We start from the raw sequence: 24,256 nt of genomic DNA, 5'->3' as shown, positions 1-24,256 counted from the left end.
AAGAGCTCTTCCATATATATCCCTTTCCATCATTTTATCTTTTCGTCAGTTGTTATCATAGTATTTCCATTTTTATCTAAAAGAGTTGTGTTGTGGTTTCTTTTTTGCAGCCCTGCCATTTCTTTAACCTTTTCATGTAGGTTGAATAGGTCGTATTTGTTCTGAAGATCTTCTATGTCTTTACATTTTTCCTCATGGTAAGTTTTTTTGCCTCTCTTATCATTTTTCTGATTTCATTGTTAATAATTTTGTAATTGTGACTGTCTTTATTCTTAGCTTGTCTCTCTTTCCTACCAGTTCTTTTAATATCCCTTTGCATGGGACAAGGAGGCAGTTTTTTAATGTTTCCCCTTTGTTGGTTTATCTCGTAGGTGTTAGTATCTAATTTATTAAAGTGTTCGTATATGTTCTGTTGGAATTTGTTTTTTATATCAGCTTATTTTATAGTGTATTTTTATGTATGAGAGAGTAATAAAACAATAAATTATGTATGCAAATCCCTAAACTGTTGATACGGGTGACTCAATGAAAAACAGATATTTGTCAACAAGTTTACAGAAGTATATAGGAAAACAATTTTAAATTGAGTATGACCACCAGGTATAAAGGTTGGAGCAGAATAGAATACAATAGTTGTGAGGATTACTAATCCCTAAATAAGGTTGCCAGTGTCGGAGTGATGGAGGTTAACAGCTACTAATGAATTTGCAAGAAATGTAAGATGTTTATTTTATTGGTTATATATAACCAATAAAAGTTTAATAAGTACCTACCTATTTGCAAAATAAAGTTTAATTCTTTAGATAAAATAAAACGTTTTATTTTATCTATTTGCAAAATAAAGTTTAATTCTTTGCCTATTTGCAAAATAAAGTTTAATTCTTTAGATAAAATAAAACGTTTTATTTTATCTGAAATGAGTGCATTCCACGAAGTAAGGGTTTTAACAATCAAACATTTAATTCTTTAATTCCAGGAATCTACGACAGTAATTGACTAGATAATTACCTTCTAAACTTATTCCACAGAAAATGTGATAGTGGGTTTTTCCATTTTGTATATAGGAAGGTCCAAGTGGCGTATTCAAAATTCTTAACAGTTCACTAAAAGTAGGTACTTCAGTTGCAAGGTGCAGTTTATTGTGTATACTAGTGTTATGGAAAATTTGGAAGTGCCGTGTAAACGCCGAAAAATTGGTCCTCTAACAGTTAATGAAAAAACATTAATATTTAATTGTTTTAAATCATTTACAGACAAACGTTTATGTGAAAGTGTTGATGAGACCGTTGAGTTAGTTAGCAGTACACTTGGTGTTGGGAAATCTACGATTTACAGAGTTATTAAAGAAGAGAAATGTGGTAGTTTTCAAATGCCACGTAATGCTCCAGGGAAACCAAAATTTCAAATAGAGTATCATTTTAAAGAAGGACTTCGACGGAAAGTGCATGAATTCTTCTTTAGACAAGAATTTCCAACATTGGATAAAGTTCTTGTCTCAGTTCGAGATGATAAGAATTACCCAGAAATGAGTCGAAGTACGTTATGGAAACTTTTAAAAGAAATAGGCTTCCGCTGGAAAAAGAATCCCAGAAAGTCTATTTTATTAGAAAGAAGCGATATTGTCATATGGAGAAGATATTTTCTAAGAACCATAAAGGAATTGAGAAACCAAAAAAGAAAAATATTTTATCTTGATGAAACATGGATCAACGAGGGTCATACACCAAATAAATTTTGGCAGGATGAAACTGTTACAAGTCAAAGGCACGCTTTTGTAAATAACTTATCTACTGGTTTAAACCCACCATCAGGAAAGGGACGCAGGCTGATAATAGTACACATTGGCAGTTCAGACGGTTTTGTTGAAGGTGGTTTATTAACTTTTGAATCAACTCGTACCGGTGACTACCATGAAGACATGAACGCTGATGTCTTTCAAGAATGGTTCGAACAAATGATAGATCTTCTTCCTAAGAACTGTGTAATAGTAATGGATAATGCAAGTTATCACTCCAGACTTATAGAAGGACTACCCACAACCAAGTGGTTAAAAAAAGACTTGCAGAATTGGCTGAGTTCAAAAAATATTACGTACCATCCCGGATCTATAAGAAAGGAACTTTATTCGTTGTGTGCCCTTCATAAAGAAAAATTTTAAAAATACGAAATTGATGAAATTGCCAAAAATCGTGGAATGACAGTACTTAGATCCCCACCATATCATTGTGAATTAAACCCGATTGAACTGGTATGGGCACAGATAAAGAGTGAAGTTTCAAGAAAAAATACCACTTTTAAAATTCATGATGTTAAACAGTTGTTTTTGGAGGCCGTAAATAATGTAAAACCTGAAAACTGGGAAAAGGCAGTAAATCACACTATTAAAGAAGAGGAAAAAATGTGGAAGCTGGACAATATTACTGATAAAATGATCGAGCCAGTTATTATAAATCTTGGTTCTGAAAGTTCATCTTCTGAATCTGATTTGGATTTGTAACAAGTAGCTGTAAGTTTTATATTAATATTTTTATTCATCTATTTAACATACCTTAGACGGTTTTAAAAACTCTTTTTCTCGTTTGTAATTTTTAAAAATTAAAAAAAATGTGAATTTTTTAAAACCCTTTTTAATGTAGGCCAGTCAGTTCTAATATAGTGTGTGATAAAAGAGGTCACTTTTGTTTACATACACATAACACTTTATAACACTGAAATAATTCATTTATTTTTTACAATTATTCAAAGTAATTTTTCAATTAATCTTGAGCACGCCCATGGAGTGGTCGGAGCTACCAGTTAAAATTATGCTAATTACTCTCTCGTTCATAAAAATAAACTATAGCTTTTTAACATCTTATTTTGGAGTTCTTTGGGGTTTTTACACCCTCAGTAATATCTGTTAATTTAAATAAACGAATCTTGTAAAATGAATGGTTCGACCGTTTTTCTTTGTACATACCTACAAATCCTTTTTCACCCAAAAACTATAAAACTACCCTACGAAAATGTTAATCAAGTGCATAAGTATTCCAATTTATTTTGTATCGGCTTTGAAGCCGTGGCAAAGCGCTCGACGAACGAAATAAGGGAGGTAAACAAGGAACGAAGAGCATGCGCCCTGCTCAACAATCACTTTTGATAAACTCGCAAGAATGTAGTACAGTTTACTGTCCTTTGAATTGCACCCTATCTGTAAATTTATCAGCGTTCGAAATGCACCTACTCAAAGTTTGAGCGAAGAAGAGTGCGCGTAATGTTAAGACGGACTGCGGTTAACTCTAAACAACTGCTAAAAGTTTGCCCTAATTTGCTCTAAAATTTTATTTAATAGATTTATTAGTGCGGCTCAATCTTGCTCTGTTAATAAGTGAAAAAAAAAATGAAAGTTATCTTTATCTACAGTTTACTCAAAGTACAAACTTTTCTGAAATATATTTTCAGTAATTTTAAAATATGATTTTAATGGTTTATTATCATATCAAAGACTTGGAACAATATGTCGTATATTACACAATGTACGCCTGACCAAAATTTTTAAATTTTTAAAGTTTTGTATATAAATATTTTACTAATTTAGAGTAGAAAAATAACCTGTTACGAGTGATATCAAAATGATTGTGTATTATTTTATTATTTTCACAGTTAAGGGGTAAGTGAGGGTTTTTCTATAATATATAATTCTTTTAGTTTCTTTTACCCTTAGAGCTTGTAGGTTTAGTACCAGCAAGCTTGTTATATTTACTCTTTATATTTAATAATATACATACTTGATGCTTTTGTAAAATTAAAATTACAGTGTAGTCACTTTGATGAAGTTCTAAATAAGCTAAGTAAGCTAATCGGCAAATAACAAGGATTATATGTAGCAGTGCGATAAGGTCCTATAAATTTATTGCACCATTTGATAGTTTGTCCATATAACTTTTTTCAATTTTGTATAATTTTATGCTACATCCAAATTCTTTATCGTTTTGAGTACAAGCGCTAACTACAACTTGTCCAGTATATTGATGTTCATTTATTCTAATATTTAATAGTCTTGATGTATCCCCTAACTAAAAATGTTCGTAAGTAAATTTATAAATATAATCCTTTGTTCTTTCTTATTCGTTATTGAGTTTAGTTTCAGATAAAATAGATCTCAGTGTGTTTGTAGTTTTGAACATACTTTAATCGTGAATTTATTTCGTGTTCTTTTAAATTTTTCTGATAATCCTTTTAGGTATGGCATTGTTATGTTCCTCGTATCGTGTCCTATATATGTCAGAGGATCCCGTTCTCTATTCCCGTTCTATTCCATTTTCTGTATTCTGTACGATTTCTTATTTATAAACGACAAAAGATTTTCACTAAAAGAAATATTAACAAATTTTTCTCCTCGAAGAACGAATTTTCGTTAGAACAAGTAATTTTATCTCTGTCATTAAAATGATTTAATGATTCTCTTTTTAATATTTATGTTGATAGATTTAGATATAGACTCATACGAATATCTTTCTTTAAGATTAAAACATCCAGAAAAGGTAATAAGTTATTATATTCGTGTTCTATCGTAAATGATATCGAATCTTCTTTATCGACTATTTTTATCAGAAATATATTCAACAAGATTGATTGGTGAGGTCAGACAGCATCTTCATTTGGCCACAATATTGTGGGTTTTAAATTTTATATAAAAATAATATTTTTTTGAAGTCTTTCCTAGATATATTCGCTAATAATGAAAATAAAGCAGAGCTCATTGCTAGACCAAAATTTTGTTTATGTAATTCATTATTTAGCTAAAAACAGGTATTGTGAGTACAGGATGTCAATATCTGCATTATAGCTAACACATTTAGTCGTGTTCTATTTGTCAATGTATCATCATTTTTTAATTTTGTTTTGATTATTTTCAAAGTCTTACATAATGGCACATGTATAAATAGACTATTTATATCAAAACTAAAAAAAATATTGTTTAGATTAAATTCAATATTTAATACTATATTTAAAAATGTGTATTCTTTATAAACACGTCATTATTTTCAAATAGTTGAATAATTTTTAATGAAAAGTTTGCCATTTTACGACAAAAAGAATTCATACTACTGTAAAAAGATGTAAGTGATGTATTTGCTCTTATATTTATTTTCGATACTCCATAAAAATGAGGTGTTGCTGTAATAAGGTGTAAGTAATTTTATTTCTTAAGTTACTCTTTCTCTTAACTCTTCTATTAATAAATTTTGTGTACCCATGCCTTGGAGTAGAAATTACATAAATTTTAAAGGCGGTAGGTGACAGATAGCATCCGCGTCTCAGACCTTTGTCAGAACATTAAATTTGAACATCCTGCAATAAGTATTTCCATCAATATGCGATTACATTAATCACTAGAGAGCTGAATATATTATGCAAAATGCGTATAGATGCATATATTTAATATTTTTGTTTATTAATAACAATTAACAACATTCCATATTTAAGCAAAATAGTATTTATTTTGCATATTTTAAAATTAAATTATATAAAAGTTTAAGTCTTAGTTGGAATTTTATGACATGCATATAAACGAGCTCATTATTCATCGCTCATTGTCTATCTGGACTTTCCAATTACTTTTTCTCATGGCGCCGTCTCATTTCGAAGGTTGGCGATCCAAATGGCAATTGTAGTTTTGGAAACTGCTGCGCGAAAGATTTCTTCGGATGAGCGGTCGAACCATCTCCTCAAAACCTCAGGTCTTTCAGCCACGAGTTCTGGCGTCTTCCTACTGATTTTTTGCCCTGTACTTTTCCTTCTAGTATAACTAGAAGTAATTCGTGTCTTTCGCCTCTCAACACATGACCCAAGTATTGCATTTTCCTCTCTTTGATTATTCTTAGTAATTCTTTTTGTTTACACATGCGACGAAGTACCTCAACATTAGTAACTCTTTGTACCCATGGAATTCTCAACACTTGTCTGTATATATACATTTTCTATTTCAGGGTCCATTGTCCAACTTTCACAGCCATACAGTAAGACAGAAAAAACGTAACATCTGTAACATCTGTAACATTGTTCTATTCTTGATAGGATTTCTTTTTTTGGATTACACTGACTATTGATATTTGCTCCCAAATATTTAATGAAACTTACGTGTTCTATTATTTGACCCTTGGCATACACATGTACGTTTATTGGTGTCTTTGAAAATACTAAAGTTTTAGTTTTGGAAACGTTTAGATGTAAACCGAACATTTCGCTGTGGTGAACTACCGCATTTATTATATTTTGCAGTTCGTGTGTGTTGCTTGCTATTAAGACGGTATCATCAGCATATCTGGTGTTGCCTATGCTGATTCCGTTAATCTTAATTCCGACTTGGACCTCGTCTAATGCTTCTCTGAATATAGACTCTGAATAAAATTAAACAGTAGTGGCAATAAGACGCAACCGTGTCTCACTCCTCGTCGGATTTGTATATCTTCGGATGTTGTGTGCTCTATTTGTTTCGTCTTTAATAGTTCGTTAATCTCTTTTCTTTGTCCTCTGATCATTCTTCATATTTCTTTTTGTGTTCCATAGAAGTTGTGTTCCGTCTCTTTTGAGATGCCACAGTGATTTTGTCAGTGGCTTAAACAGTTAAATGGAATATTAATACATAATTTAAGATATGCCGATGATATAGTTATAGTGGCAGACAGCTTGGAGGACTTGTAATATTTACTTAACAAAACATCAGCTGAAGACGATCTATTGGGCTTAAAAAGTAACACCGAAAAAACAAAGATTTTGTTGGTAAATGCAAATCCAAGTCAACGACTACGCGTAATTATTGTATACGAAACAAAACTAATTAAAGTTATAAGGTTCAAGTAGCTGGGTAGCTTCAATTTTCACTTCGGAAATCAATCCGAAGTGGAAATCGAAAAGTCAAAAAACATTTTTAAACTGAAATCGTGATTAATTTCCCATAAAAATAATAACAATGTGCCACAGAAAAATAGCTTCAGAACTTTTTTTTTTCAATTTAATATTTCAAGCTTATCTTCGTTTATTTTTAGAATTGACAGCGACACATCCACTGCCCGTTTATCCAGCGTAACTCAAACAATTACAGAACTATTAAAAGGATACGACAACAGGCTTAGACCTAATTTTGGAGGTAAGTCAATTAATATCTTACCAAGGTATTCGATTATTTAATTAGTTTTTTAGAATTATCACTCGGTTTAAACTGAATAGATCCAAGAACATTTATGCAGTTGGTTACGATGACATAGTTCAATAGACCCAAAGATACAAACCAGAGACCTAACTTCCAACAATGGGCATCAATGTTTAACTTTCGCAGATGACTCAGAGAATTCAGAGAATCATTAAAATAATAATTCACGAAACAGTTTGGACAAACATAAATGCAGATAAGACATATTTATGGTTATGGGCGACATACAGCAAACGAATGAGGTCTACTTACATACATCGCTAAAGAAATAAATAGAATGCGGATTTGAAAATATAGTACAGTTTATGTATTAAGGGGTGAAATAAAGTAGGGTGAAATCCATTTAAGGACTACACTGTTCAGCAAACATACTGATTTGAAATTGGCACACTACAACTACCTATTCGCTACTACCTCATTTAGTTTTCATGATCTTGATACTAAAACCTTACAATGCTTTTTTCTTTACCAGGTTGAAAATCTTCCAAGTTTTTATACCACAACAAATAAAAAATGAAATGAGTCATACGCGTGATCACTTAAGTTTAACGTATCGTTTAGTTTGTAGTATGTTTTTTACCAGGAAGCGTATCAGTAGAGGAGAATTTTTCATCGGTCGCATTCAGGAATTCAACCTTCTTAGTTTTTTTGTTGTTATGTCAATATATTACCTTCATTATCTCTTCACATCTTTTGTTTGAATTATTTGTTGCTTTTGTTCAATTTCTGGTAAAATATTTTGTCTCTGTTCGATTACTTAGTTCTTGTAGTTCTTAAAGTTCTTTCATATCTTCTATCTTTTTCTATTGTGATTCTATCTGCTTCTTTCATGATGTTTCTGCACCCTTTCCACTCTTTATTTATGTTTTCATGTTTTAATCTGTTTTCTAGGTTGACGTTTATATTGTTTGATGTATATATCAACCTGTATACATCCACTGCTGGACATAGCTCTCCCTCAGCCCTTTCCATCTGTCTCTGTCTTGTGCGTCTTGCATCCAGTTATTGCTCACACGCTTCAGGTCGTCAGTCCATCTAGTTGGTGGGCGTCCTCTGCTCCGTATTGCTTCTTGTCTTGGTCTCCACTCGACAATATGTTTTGTCCATCGGTTGTTTGATAATCTTGTAACGAAATATTTTGCCTACCACATAGGGTATTGCTATAAGAGGTTAAAAATTGGGACAGAAGTTACTGGGGTGAAGATAGGGCAAACAAAATAAACGATACTTGTGCGAACGGCACTCAGGGCTTATTTGGAGAGCTGGGTCGTGGATAAGTGAATGGCAAGGGGTCGGATTGGGACAACTACAAAATGAAACAAATGGATACTTACATGAATCTCCTAGACAAAGGGGTTACAAAAACAACAAGAAAGACCTCTAGCAATTTAAAATGGACGCCGCTTCGACGGATCCTAGTCTTGTTAGATAAAGGAAAAAAAGGCGCTTACTTCCTAAAATAAGACACACAAAAAAAAGGTTAGGAGACTTTTCTAAAATAAATAATAATCAAATTGGTTAGAGAAATAAATTAAACATTTATTGTTGGCTCTCTACAAACAGTTACAAAAATATAGATGGCACAAAAAATACTATATTAATAGTTACAAAGATTTATCCAAAAATAACAAAGAAAACTTACATGTCATCCGTTTACAAACTTTGTTTTACAACTGGGAGTCGCTACAAAAATTACAAAAATAGTTACTGGGCTGTAAGTTACTGGACTATAAACATGTGGCAGAAATAATTTATTACAAATAGAGAAATATCTTTATTTTAAAACTAAATATTTATAAAGAGGTTAACCTTTTTTAAAAAACACAACAAACCAATGTCAAAAATTATAAAACTAGCTGTCATAAGATTTACAATATTAATTATCAAAATTTAAATTGTTGTGAATTAAAATGAAATTATTATTTTAAACTGTTTATTTTTACTTCAAGAGTTCAAACAAAAAAGTTACCTGGATTGCACTAAAGTTCTTTAGATGATTTCTGGGGTCGGAAATTGGACCTACTAAAATTTCTGAAGTAGAACTGGGGTTAAACTCTCTGCCACACGAACAAAAGGACTGCTTCTATGATTTGGAACGACGACCACGGACAAATAAAGTAGGATTGAAATGGACGGCACTGGATACAGACTTCAGACTGGGCTTATTAAAAACTCAACAATGGAACATGTTATCCTTCAAATTTGTTGTACTCCCCATATCACAAATATCTCATATGAGAGACGGCTTACAAACAAACAAAACAGTGATTACCCCTATCAGAGTTGACACATTACTTTGGGTGTACATCACTTATTGTTCGACAAATTTGCCGGTTTTTCGCAAAACTACATAACGACCGTTCCCTTTGACCAAATCTTTCAACCTCCTTAAATTCCTTCGACCCCAGATATCGGCCGGGGCCAGTCTTGCGTCTCCCCTTTCAAATCTAACCTGTTTTCGCAACCGGAATAACCCAAAATTCTCGTTAAACATATCACAAAACGACCTTGAATCAAACTGCTTTTCAAATTGTAGAAATAACACGTACAAATCAATAACAACCTATTTTGTAATTTTTCTTCTTTTACCTCGTAATGTAAACAATATTGGGGAATATTTAATACTTGGCCGTGGGACGTCCTAGATATTTTTTATACTTGCATATCGATATTTTAAGTAATTTCAACATGTTTTTTTTTTGTTATATGACGTATTTTTTCGTTTGGGATTCGGTCTCCCAGAGAGACACCCAACATCTGCCCCTCCATAGCCCTCTGAGTCACGCCAATCTTATTAACTACCTTTTTTGTGAGTGTTAATGTTTTTGCTCCATAACAGGTAACACACATTGGTCAAAGATTTTCATTTTGATGTATATGGGTAGATCCGATTTAAATACATAGTTTAATTCACCAAATGCTGCCCAGGCTAATCCTATGCGATGTGGGAGCTCACATGTCTGGTTATCTCTGCTCAACCGAATTTTTTGTACTAAGTACTTACACGATACAGTCTGCACAATATCCCTTCCATCAACAGCTATATTTCGATTTAGCACCAGATTAGTCATTGTTTGCGTCTTGTATATATTAATCTTCAGTCCGACCTAAAATATCGGCATACGATCGGCTATAAGGACGGTGTCATCTGCAAATCTCAAATAATTGAACTTTTCTCCATTTATGTTGATACCATACTTATTCAGACGTGCCTTCTTACAAGTATGTTCTAAAAGCGTTGTGATTAGCTTTGGAGAGACGGTGTCTCCTTGCCTTACTCCTCGCTCTATACAGAATACTTAGCAGGATCTTCGGCATTCCAATAAATCCAGTATTTCTTGAGCCACCCTTGTTGTTTAGTTGTTATTTTGGTTTTATCAACCAATCCTTCTGCTCTATTCAGGAGTAAATTTTAATGACCACCCACTTTTCCTTAAAAATTTTGATTTTGATTAGAGTTTGTGCTTGAATTTCTCATTTATTTCCAAATAACATTTAATGTGATATGTTATGTTTATAGTTTGAGGTTTAAAAACTAAAACACCATTATCGCTATAAATTATTCTAATAATGTATTGGAAAGATATTTAAATTTAAGCAGTAAATACCAACAATAAATAATATATGAACACTTAAATATTTCCTTATACACAAAATGGCATTTCATGTTCCGCATGAGGTACCTAAGGGCAAAGCTGTTCAAAGAGAATAGTGACAGGAAGGGATGTGTCGGGGAAAACCTTCAAATAGTTTAGATATTATAGACAGAATTCTGCCGTCAGGGTATTATACTGTTCAGGTAATTAGGGCAAAATATAAAAACAAAAAATTAGACCAAAATGATTTGAGTAATCCTACACTGAAGAGGTTTGATTGAATCATAAAAATTTTGATTTTAAAATTGTGTTATTATTATATTTATAATACTCTGCTATTTTATCGACATATTTATATGGAGAATACTTTAATCAACAATATTTTACTTATGTACAAATCATTTCAATTGAAGGTAATATCAGAATAAAAAAAAGAGCAGGGACAAAGAATTTTGAAGTAAATTTTTTATGTTTTATTATGTCACTCAAGATATTGTTTTTCTTTTATAATGATTATGTCATAACATTTTCTTAAAGGGGGGTAGTGTTTGTTTTCAATATTTGAAATATATTGTTAAGGTTTTTTTTTAAATTGTTTCATATAAATTTATTTGTAACATTAGTACATTATAGTGCAACATCTCAAAAGTAGTATCTGAAATTTTGGTATAAAAATTAAAATATAAGAAAATGATATCTAATTTTCCAAGATACAAAAAAAACTACTTTGCTGTGTTCATCGTAATTATATAATAGGTCATCTGTTGACAAAAACCAAAAAGATTTCGTTATTTATGAGTTTTTCAAAGTTGAAACGTCAATATATTGTTCATTTTATTGTTTTTTGAATTTTAAATGTAAAAAAAGACGAATTTTTTTAATTTTTCGAAAATTTTTTGTTAAAATTTGGCTAATTTGATGTAAAATTAATTATAACAACAAAATGGACAATATTTCAATGTTGAGACCTAGTAGTTTATCTATAAAAGAACTGTGCATAATTTGAGAAGGATCTATCAAGTAGTTTTGGAGATACAATGAACACCGTCTATTCCCAAAAAACCGTATCGTCTATTCCAGGCCTATCTAGCGACGTGCTTACTGCTGAAATATCTAGAGTATCTTTTTGCTTCTGCTTTCGACGAACTCTGCCTTTTTTGTTGCATCTGCAGCCATTTTATTCGCTCTAGTAATTCAATTGTTATCTGACGCGAGTACAGAATTAAGAGAACTTGTTACTGTATTTATTCCAATTTCTATGTAAGTACCCACTCACCTTACTCAACCACCTCACTTACTTAACTCACTCACTCCTAATTGGCTATAGCTCCATCAATTTTGCACCGACTACTCTGAAGTTTTAACTGTAAACTCTTGAAGAGTTATACTACCGAATACAAAATAAAAAAATACAAACAATACCCTACCCCTCCTCCTTTAAGGTACAGTTAACCCGTCGTTGTTCGCGTGGTGAGCGCAGCGCTCAGTTGCGTCAGCGTCTGCTTACGTGTAAAAACATTGCAGGCAATCATAAGTACCCCACCACTAAATATTTATTTATTGTTCGGTCGTAAGCTGAGCCATGATACTATGTCATTTATAGTATCATGAGCTGAGCGGCGCACTCAATACGCGGTAACAACCGTGGAAAGAATTTATTATGTTTTAGTCGTGCTGTTTTAACATCACCGTGGAGATATAATTGTACTACCTGCGATTTATATTATGGATCCAGCCCAATAGAGACAACTTTTGGCGTAGTTATGAAATTGAAGCAAAGCAGAATGAAAATCAACCTGGTTTTTAAGATGAAGAAGACAGTGAAATAAACCAATGTGAAAATTTAGGCCGAAATACAGACTCCGAATTGTCAGTAGATTCTGATGACAATGATGTGGCTTCTGTTTGTCGTAAATATAATCCTGTTTATCTTGGAAAAGATGGTATAACAAAATGGGCTGTAATATATGTGTGGTTAAACATATGATACAACCAATTGCCTATACTAGACGCAACATTACTTGCGACCACTATTTTACGTCCATTCCACTGCCTACTGACTTACTACATAATTACAGGATAACTCTAGTAGGAACCATGAGAAAGAATAAACCAGAGAATAAGACCAAGAAAAACAAAAATCGAATGAACTATCTTACAAGTAAAGTCGTCCCAGGAACGCAACTTAACAATATTGGCAATATCATTTTAAAGTCGTCTACTTTAAAATGTATTTTATAAATTTCTGAATTGTCAATATAAATGAGTCGGATAAAATTAAATTATTAGAAGAATTTTTCAACAAGTAACAAAAAAACAAAATTTGTTTAATTTACTGATGTTTGTATTTTGAGAACGATTTTTGAAGTGAAAATTGAAACTTCAATAAACTTACTTTAACCTCTTATCAGACCCCACCTAAAAAATCGTGCATCAATAACAACATTGCCAATATTATTACTACTTCAAATAAGACGCCAAGTAGGTCTTCCTGATGAAGAAATTTCAGTAGCAATTGCAGAAACTTGGCTAGAATCAGAATTCATAGCGATACCTAAAAAACAGGGGGCTAAAAAGTGCGAAGAATATCGAACAATCAGCCTAATGAGCCAAATGTTGAAACTGTTTCTTAGAGTCATCCATGGAAGAATTTATAAGAAGTGCGAGGAACAAATATCGGACAGACAGTTCGGCTTCATTAACGCAGTGGGTACCAGAAAGGCACTTTTCGGAGTACAGGTACTGATTCAAAGATGCAGGGACGTTAACTGCGACGTATACGCGTGCTTGATCGACTATGAAAAGGCATTTGACAGAGTTCAACATCAAAAGATGATAAACATTTCAAAAGAACCAGACCTGGATGACAAAGACCTCAGAATAATTTCAGAACTATACTGGAATCAGACCGCATACATGAAAATTAACGAAGAAGAAACAGATCACATAAAAATACTACGCGGAGTTAGACAGGGATGTATCCTATCGCCGTTGATATTTAATATGTACTCAGAGAAAATTTTTAACGAGGCTCTTTACGGAATAGACGAAGGCATCCTTCTAAATGGTGAAAGAGTAAACAATGTTAGATATGCCGACGACACCATGGTGATAGCAGATAGTTTAGAGGGACTTCAGAGGCTAATGGACAGAATAAACGAGTACAGTCAACAGTACGGACTAAACATTAATACCCACAAAACGAAACAAATGATTATCAGCAAGGAGAATATAAATGGGGCTCATCTTTACATTAATGGGACGCAGATAGAGCGAGTAAAACAGTATTGCTACCTGGGAACTATTATAAACGAACAGTGGAGCAATGTACAGGAAATAAAATGCCGCATAGGAAAGGCAAGAACGGTCTTTAACAAAATGAGCGCCATCTTCAAAAGTCACAACATATCCCTAGATACAAAAATGAGACATTTGAGATGCTATGTTTTCTCTGTGTTGTTGTACGGGGCGGAGGCATAGACGCTTACAGACACCACTATTAAAAAACTTGAAGCATTTGAGATGTGGCTTTATAGAAGAATGCTGAGAATATCATGGACAGCAAGGATCACGAACAAGGAAGTTCTAGAAAAAATTAAGAAGGAACCAGAGATTGTGTTTACGATCAAACGCATAAAATTGCAATATCTGGGACACGTTATGAGAAATCAGCACCGTTACTCCCTGCTGCAGTCAATATTGCAAGGTAAAGTCAAAGGTAAGCGAGGACCCGGTAGAAGGAGAATATCATGGCTGCGGAATTTAAGAACATGGTTTAAGAAAACCTCAACGGAGCTGTTTCGAGCCGCAGCGAGCAAGGTCATGATTGCCAATATGATTTCCAACATCCAAAACGGATAGGAACCAGAAGAAGAAGAAGAAGAAAGATAGAGACAAATGTTTTTATTGTCCTCGAAATAAAAATACAAAAAACCACTTCAAGATGTGCAGATTGTTCAAAACCTATTTGTGGTGAACATATAATATGTCAAATACGCCACAATAAATGCTATGAGAGTGTTTACATTTCTTTTATGTTATACAATTTTTTGTATGTATTATTTCAGTAATAAAAATACATACATTCATGTTATTTATCACTAATAAAATTTTTAAGGAATCAGCACCCGACTAAGTATCGTTAATTATTGAATATCCTAATAAAATAAATGGCGACTGAGCGCAGTGCTCATGGCGAACAATCGCGTCATTTCCTGATACACGAACAATGACGGGTTAAGTTTCTTTAAGTTTTAATTTCTACACCCAGATTTGTTAATTTAATATCCTGTTTGATTTATCGAGAACAAAACTGCCTTATCTAGTCGTGATTTCAAAAAGGACTAAGATAATGTAGACGTCTTTTAGAAATAAATAAATTATTCAAGATTTAAATAAATAAATATAAAATCTAGAAGCTTATTTTACCGCTAATAAACCAATGGGTACTTCTTGTTAGTACATTTATCCATACATTAAGTTGTGTATGATGTGCTCTGTATTAGTTAAATAAAAAAAAAATCGTATAATACAAATCATGCCGATACCCAACTTCCTGGGAAATTAAACTATCATGTAAAAGTCAATTTGAAGAGTCTTGTGTTAGTATAACATAAAAGTCCGTATAAAAGTATCTAGAGCAGTCTTTGTTTGGATCAAACAATTTATTTAGTGTAGCAGCCTCAACTTAGGGCTCCAAATAAAAATGACAAAATACCAAGGGGCTATGTTTGTTTAACTCTTTTATATGGATCAGAAGCTTTATCAACTGAAATAAATTAGCTTGCTGCATTTAAAAGGTGTTATTACTACGTCATGTTAAAAATATCATGGTCTGACAGTATGGAGGATCTAGAACTTCTCCGGACAATGGAAAAATAAAAGGAAATAATCAGTACCTTAAAAACAATAAACCGAAAAAATTAAACTCTTTAGAACAGCGGCAAATACAGCTAAAACAAAAACCCGAAATATTGTTATTCATAATGCTAGCAAATACATAGTGGACGTCTAATGCAGAGGTCATCAGGAAAGCGCACTATCCTTAGTATATTCTACTGCAGAATATTGCGCCCCTATATGGCTAAACAATCATCACACAAAGTCATAAATACCTTATTAAACCAATCAATGATATAAAATCCACACCAACCCAATGGTTTCCAATTCCGAGCAACATCGCTCCACCCTAGTTCAAAAATGCTAACAAAACCCAGCACCGTCGATAAATACAGACGTCACCGAACCAGACCAAAGCCAGTTAAGACTAAGATCTAGACATCCGGCTACTAGAACTGCTACAAAGTTAGCTGATTTCATTACTGATGAGCACTGGGTGGACGAATGGAGTCCAAACATCCCAACATGTTGTCATGGAGTCAAGAATCATGTTGCCATGTAACGTCATAGAGTTTGTAACAAATAACTGAACCAATGGAGTATTATTGTTAGTCCGACATATGACAAATGCAGCGCTACTGCAGAAATAATCAACCAGATCATCTTAGCCCCCCTTTCAGACGAGGATACTGTATCCGAGATACGCGTATCCGAGACGCAGATATTACATAGACTCAAATGGAGCTTTTCACACGAGACGCGCGAGAGATACAGTATGCGAGATACCGAATTCAGTATCTCGGACTTTCCTGTCGCCGACGACTGAATGCGTATCCCAGATACAGAAGAAACATTACGTTAAATGAACGCTTTCAGACACGAATACTTTTGCACCACATTCCATAGACGCGCGATTTTCTGTCGAATAATTGTGAATGAGCAACGAAAGAAAGACGGTGTTTTCTGAATATAGTTAAATAATGGAGCGTACTGTATTTGATAGTGACAAATGTATTTATTTGGTACAATCAAATCCCTGTCTATGGGATACAGCATCGCCAGATTACTGCAATAGAAATAAAAAGCAGCAGTGCTGGGTCGAAAATTCTAAGCGACAATTTTGAGGCCATGACTGCAGTACAGCAAAATGAATATGGTAAGAAATAAACATGTTTTTATTATAAATACATAGTAGAATAGTTTAATATTTTGTTTCATGCGTATACAGTTTAGTTTTAAAAGTTTGCTAATTGGAATTTTGATTATTTAACGAATATCAAACTACATTATTGTGAAAGGAATACGGTCATTTTTTATTTAGGGCGAGGTAAACAATTTACAAATTGGAGATAAGTACACATATTTATTTTAAATTTAAGTCATAGACTTTAACTTTAAAAAGTCATAGGAAGCCGTTCTTTTGATGAAATAATTCTACGCATAGTTGTGTCTTTTTTACTCAATTGAATTTCCAAAATTTTGTGAAGTTCTTCAAACGACTTCACAGACATTCGAAAATAATTAAAAAACTTCTATGGATCTTGCAATAAACCTTGATACAGCAAACTATACGTTCCCTTGGTTCCTCTTAATTCTACAATAGGATGAACCCACAAATTACGTCGTCTCAGTTTCTTTTTATTTAATATGTACCACAGCATAACACACTCTTCTACATCCATAACCCAAAAATATAACCGCACTGCACTGCTACTATTTTCATACTGACGAGCAAACGAGCATGCCCGTGAATCCGATACCGCCGCCATCGAAAATTCTGTATCTCGCATACAGTATCTCGCATACAGTATCACCGTCTGAAAACCCTCTTAGAATGCCCAGCTATTCAATTCGCAGGTAGCCTGAGAAATCCACCAACTCACTTTCAAAGCAAGAGATTGACTTTTAGGTTTCGACTTTTATGTACTTTAATATAATAAATTTAATTTCATGCGTTTTGTCGCACTTATTTATAAACAACCTGTATATAAACTACTTTTTTAAATTGTTATTCGTAAACTGCTTATATATTAATATAGCAACTCATAAAATTTTAATTGTAACAAATTCTCAACCCTTAAAATTTGATGGGTTTTACTAATTTTATTTTGGTAATTTTCATAACTCAATTTATCTTATTTTTAAAAATTCTTGTGCAAAACTTACAAGAATATATCGGTATTTATATTTGAATGATAGTCCTGTGTAAAGATATAATAGTCTGCTTTAATTAGTCCTGTATAAAGACCGTTGTAATCTTCTGTCAAACACTGTGGAATACCGCATTCCCATATAACTTTTGGTTATACAGGGTGAGTCATGAGGAACTTTACATACTTCTACCATATGTAGAGTCACCCAGGGAGCATATCATGTGGCCACTAAAAAATGTCAACTCCTCTCCTTTATTAATTAACAGGGTGATTTGTGTAATTGACCATTTATTTCATTTTACTGTAGTGTTTATACGGCTCATTTGATTTTTTTAATTTTTGCATGATACAGTACACTACTATCAAGCATTCGACTGGTATTAGCTAAACTAAAAAATTCCAGGACTGGCTTTGGAAAATTAATTTAGGGATTCGTATTAAATATTACACCCTATATATATATTTTTTTTAAACGCAATAAGTGATTTTCAAACTACATAAATAGCCAAGGAAAACGACATATGCGACAATGTTGTCGCACTTTTATTAAATTTTTAGTGAATGATCAAATCTTACCAAAAATAGAACAACCATAATGAAGTATCAAATTATAAGGTAATTAATTTAAACAAATGTTATAAATTTCAAACATTTTAATTGAAATGATAAACTGAGTCACTGCACAACAAAAAACAGTAACTACTAACAATAACGAAGAACAATTTTAAAAAAAACTAAAAATATGTACATAGTTATGATAAACCCATAAATTAGAACTGGAAAAGATACAATAATGGTAACAAAATAAAAATAATTCAAAATAGATTTTCGAAATGGAACCCTGCAGCCTGTACACATTTTTGTTGCCGAATTGTTAATTGACGTATTGAATTACGGATCCTCTGGGGATCGTTTCTAATAGTATTACAACAATGTATAATTCTATCAATTAATTGTTGTCGGTTATTAATATTCACTGCGTAAACTAGTTGCTTCAATCGTCCCCAAATATGGTAATCAACGGGATTGAAATCAGGGGATCTTGAAGGCCACGAAATAGGACCTGCACGTCCTATCCACCTGTTGCCATAAACATTATTGAGATGTTGTCTCACTGCCAGTAAAAAGTGTGGGGGTGCCCCATCATGCTGAAAATACATCCCTCGGATAGCAACGTTCGCGTTGGCAAGCAAATTCGGCAAAATATTTTGTAGAAAGTTCAAATAGACCTGCCCTGTTAAAGGACCATCAAAAAAGTGAGGACCTACTAATTGGTTATTTATGACACCAATCCACACGTTAACCGAAAACCTTAACTGAGAACGACGTTCTCGAATAGCATGGGGATTTTCTTCTGCCCACACATGTGAATTTCGTGAATTATTTATCCCGTCTCTGGTAAATTGGGCCTAATCTGTAAATAGTGTCCTGTATAGCGTTGGTCGATTATTGTTAATCCATCTACAAAATTCCAACCTATCGATCTCATCTCCAGCATGTAGTCGCTCAACCATTTGAATGCGATATGGGTATAGATTATTTTTTTGTAAGACTCTACTTACTTTTGATTGAGTAACATTGAGTTCTCGACTTACTTGTCTAGTGCTTATTGTAGGATTTATAGTAACGGCGTCCATAATGTCATCTTCCTGCGCTTCATCTACATGTCGCTCTGTTGTTCCACTAGGAAAAGTGCCATTTTCTCGCAAATAATTAAAAACTGGCCCAAATGTTGGATGACTGGGATTTCGACGATTAGGAAATCTCCTGCGATATTCTCTACTAGCAGCCCTACCATTCCCATTACAGAATCCATAAACAAATATTATGTCTGCATATTCTGTGGTCGAAAACTGATGTGGCATTTTGAACGAAAGTAACAAAAGCTCTACCAAAACTAACACAATGTACTTAACGTAGATATGACAGAAGAAATAGGTATTCTTGTACACATAAATAACAATTGATAATGACAATAATGACAATGGGTATAAAATATCAAGAAACGTCAAACGGTCAACGCCAACCTTCATTTTAAACTTTTTTAGATTTATTTTTATTTAGTACAGTTGATGCAATGTATTATTATTTGACATAAAATTTTAATCATTTACAATCAACAATAACTAACACATACAAGAGGTTTGACTTTTTAATCAATTTAATTTATTATTTATCGAAAATAATGCCCCAATACGATCTATGAGTAAAAATTTAAAATTGAAAAACAATTGATTCTATCGTAGAGATAATACAAAGTGACAGTAAAGATGTTAATTTTCTACGTATTAGATTATGTTGTAGGAACTCATTTTAATTAAAATGTTTGAAATTTATAACATTTGTTTAAATTAATTACCTTATAATTTGATACTTCATTATGGTTGTTCTATTTTTGGTAAGATTTGATCGTTCACTAAAAATTTAATAAAAGTGCGACAACATTGTCGCATATGTCGTTTTCATTGGCTATTTATGTAGTTTGAAAATCACTTATTGCATTTTAAAAAAAATTATACAGGGTGTAATATTTAATACGAATCCCTAAATTAATTTTTCCAAAGCCAGTCCTGGAATTTTTTAGTTTAGCTAATACCAGTCGAATGCTTGATAGTAGTGTACTGTATCATGCAAAAATTAAAAAAATCAAATGAGCCGTATAAACACTACAGTAAAATGAAATAAATGGTAAATTACACAAATCACCCTGTTAATTAATAAAGAAGAGGAGTTGACATTTTTTAGTGGCCACATGATATGCTCCCTGAGGGACTCTACATATGGTAGAAGTATGTAAAGTTCCTCATGACTCACCCTGTATAATAACTTTCATTTTTTCAAAATAATATTCTCGTAGCCGCAAAAAGATAAATGGAGCACCATCCATTAGGGGCATTATACTAGTGAACAAGCCATAATCCCTTGTTTAACAATAAGTAAAAAAAAGTAAATATTTGAGTTGTATAAATTTTTCATAGCAATCACAATTTCGTCTCAATACGAATCAGTGCCTAATTAAATGATCATGTAAACAGATCTTAGCTCAGAGCCAGATTTCGTGTAATACGAAATTTGGAGATGTTAATCGTCTCGGCAATCTTGTTAATTCGGTCTCGATTCCCCTAGGAGTTGTCGTGATTAGTAAAAATGGAACGTCAGATAAACGCGGCGCTGAATGTTTTAGGATAAGGCTGAAAGGATGTTAGACGTTAAACATACTCGGTGATAAAACAGCTGAAAAACATGAAAGTGACATGCCTCTCTTCTCGCTAGTTCTAATTCTGGGTTGAGATTGAAAATTCGATTAAGTACCGAATACATGTAGTTGGTTATTGCCAGAGGCGGCTTTAGTAAATCCTCGTATCGAAATTAGGGAGTATAGATTTAAACAGAGTGCTATTACTAGACTTCGGCAAATATGCAAATAAAAATGTAGAAAATATGCGCATAAATATGCACGTGTTTACCCGAAAATATGCATACAAATAAATAAAAAAATCGTAAAATAGTAACAATTTTATTTTAAAAAAAAAGTGTACATAACTAAATATTTCCTACTATGCATTAAGATTTACATTTATTTTAAGTAACTACATCATTTTTAAGTATGAATAAACTTATTTAGAATTATGGTAACAATAAATGACCAAGTGGTGTTCAAAATTTTCTAACAAAAACTTGTGGCTTCTGTCTGAGTACATATATTTATATATGGAAAAACTTCGTTCAACATCAACTGATGTAACGGGAGCATTTTTCAAACTAACCAAAACATTTGGTTCTAAATTAATTGTTTCCGAAATATTTCCAGCTAGAACACTGACTACTTCAGAAAGAATATGGTAACCTTTATTTTTTTCCATAGTAGCTTCAAATTTTTTTAAAATATCTTTTCCAATATTACCTCTAACGTTCCGACAACATGACGCAAATTCTTTTATTAATGCTGTACTTTCGAACAATGACAGTTTTGGTGATTCTAACTGAGTAATTGTTTTTTGAACAAAACTAAAATTTGATTTTATAAATGAAAGTTCTTGTTGAAGCAAGTTACTCTGAAAAGTTTGTTTAGAATCCAAAAGAGATTGGGAACTTTCATCTGTTAACGTATCAATTCTTTATTTTAACAAAATGATCTGCATAAAAATTAGCTGCTTCTAACCATGTTCCCCATCGCGTTAAAATAGGTTGTGGTGGAAGAGGAATGTTAGGTAGCATTTCTTTATAAAGTTGAATTCTTATAGGAGATTTAAGAAATACTTTTTTGACACTGGATATCATGGTATTTACAAGAGGAAACTTTTTTCGTATTTCCTCTGCAACTCTGTTTAATCCATGCGCTACACAAGTAACATGTATTAAATCTGGGAAAAATATTTTTAAATTTTGTCCTGCTTTCACCATATAAGGAGCAGCATCCGATAAAATAAGCAGAAATTTATTAGAAGGAATAGTTGTCGGAAGAAAAAAAGTTGCTAATGTTTCTTGTATAAAACGAGAAATTGTTAAAGCATTTGTTTTCTCAAGTTGCTGGCATGAAATAAGATGAGATTTTGGTAAGGTATCTTCTTTAAGAACACCAATCAATAAATGAGCAATATACTTTCCTGAGGAATCAGTGGTTTCGTCTACAGATATGTAAAAATAATTATCTGCAATTTCTTCCTTAATATTAATTAACACCGACGAGTATAGCCCGTTCACATTATTTCTTCTTAGAGACCGATCACTTGGAACATTAAGTTTGCAATATTTTTTTAGAAACGAACTAAAATTTACATTTGCTAATTTTGAAAGCGGTATGTTTGCAGACACTAATGCGCGACACAAGTCTTCATTAAAAGTTTCTTGCTCATCTAATTTTTTTGAAGTAGATTGGAAACATTTAGCCATTGAAGTTTGATGTTTTCCTCCTATTTTTCCTTTTTTTTGCAATGTGTGAAGCAGTTCTCACATGTTGGTCTATCTGAAATTTCTTCTCACATGCTATCTATAAATAAAAATAAAAACCTTTATTTTAACCCAACCTTTAAAATATAAAAATATACAAGGTGTTTTTGGTTAATCAAATAACTGGTTTGGAAAAAAAAACACTCGCTAAGTGTTTTAAATGCAGTATTAATCCAGAAATTAGTTTTTGTTACTAACCATTAGTACATCATATAACTTATTTTAAAATTCAACAAAAGTTTTTTTTTTGTTAATTCAATTACAATAAAAATAATTGTGTTTTAGAATAGCTGACTTCATAAAAAAAAGTAAAGGTGAAAAATTTTTCTAAATACACACCATTGTATTGTACCATGGACAATTTTTTCTCACTAAAGGAAGCTATTTTTCATTTAAAAACAACCTACGAGTACTAAATTTCAAGTAAATACGTTTATTGGTTTTAAAGTTATTGTTGTTATTAACTAAAAGAATTTAATTTTTTTTAATTTTAACACCCTGTATCTCGAAAAGTAAATAAGTTTGACCCCTCATTAACTATATCGTTTTGTTCAATTTTTCGAGAAGTATCTACAGTCAAACGTTGTAAGTGTCATTTGGAAACACCCTGTATGTATGAAATATTAGATATTTAATAGAAAATATTAGATACTTACAATTTTGCCACAGACTGAACAGTAGATTTTTCCCATATCCATAGACAGCTCTTTATAAGGTTTAATCCAAGTTGAAGCACTGGTTGTTTTAGGCATTATAAAATCACAATCTTCCTTTTTGTTACGCACAACGAGTGTTTACGCTTTGAATATCAAAACAAAAATGATTTACAAATCTGAGCATCAAATTAGAAATGTTTAGGTACCTAATTCAATAAACTGGGAGGTTTTGGAAAATCCCTAAATTAGGAACAAAACTATTAGCCGTTTACCTGCTGTTAAGATACAATAAATTGTAGATAGATTTGGGGATTAGATCATAAAATGCAAATGAGCGAACCCTTAGCGATTATCCAATAACTGAATGCCTCAATGACCGAGACTTTCTAAGAATGTTGAGGGCTACTTAAATTGATCTTCTTTGAAATTGTAAATGTTTTGTACCTGTAGAGATTACGTACTTAGATCATTTCTTGATTAAAATGACTACAAAATTTTATACAAGAATTGAAATAAATTGGTATGTTTAAAAATTTTCAAATACAGTATAAAAATCTGAACTTTTATGCACTTTATGCAAACTTTTATACAAATATGCCAAAATATGAAATATTTGCATAAAATATGCACAATATGCAAAATATGCAATATGCATATTTGCCGAAGTCTAGCTATTACATTTTTTTATATAAAATTAACCCAAAATTAACAATTTATTTAGAAATATAATCAGATAGAAACACAACACCAAATTCTCAAAAGTTGCCCTTCAGTAAATTCACTCATCGAGTCGTGTTAAAGTTCTAGTAAGGTATCTTACACAACTTTATTGTGCTAATAAAACCATACAAACCTTAAAAAATATTA

General features: G+C 32.3%; 1 protein-coding gene across 1 annotated transcript in view; it reads left to right on the top strand.

The window, feature by feature from the left end:
* The window catches only part of Lcch3 (Ligand-gated chloride channel homolog 3), a 64,743-nt gene that overhangs the window by 8,201 nt on the left and 32,286 nt on the right, over positions 1–24,256 (top strand). Inside the window, exon 3 of the mRNA XM_072528629.1 lies at positions 7,011–7,132. Within this exon, the coding sequence (XP_072384730.1) occupies positions 7,011–7,132 (122 nt within the window). The remainder of the gene's footprint in view (positions 1–7,010; positions 7,133–24,256) is intronic.

The sequence above is a fragment of the Diabrotica undecimpunctata genome, chromosome 4, assembly GCF_040954645.1.
Source record: "Diabrotica undecimpunctata isolate CICGRU chromosome 4, icDiaUnde3, whole genome shotgun sequence".
NCBI classification, from domain to species: domain Eukaryota; kingdom Metazoa; phylum Arthropoda; class Insecta; order Coleoptera; family Chrysomelidae; genus Diabrotica; species Diabrotica undecimpunctata.
This window is presented reverse-complemented; position numbering and strand designations above follow the sequence as displayed.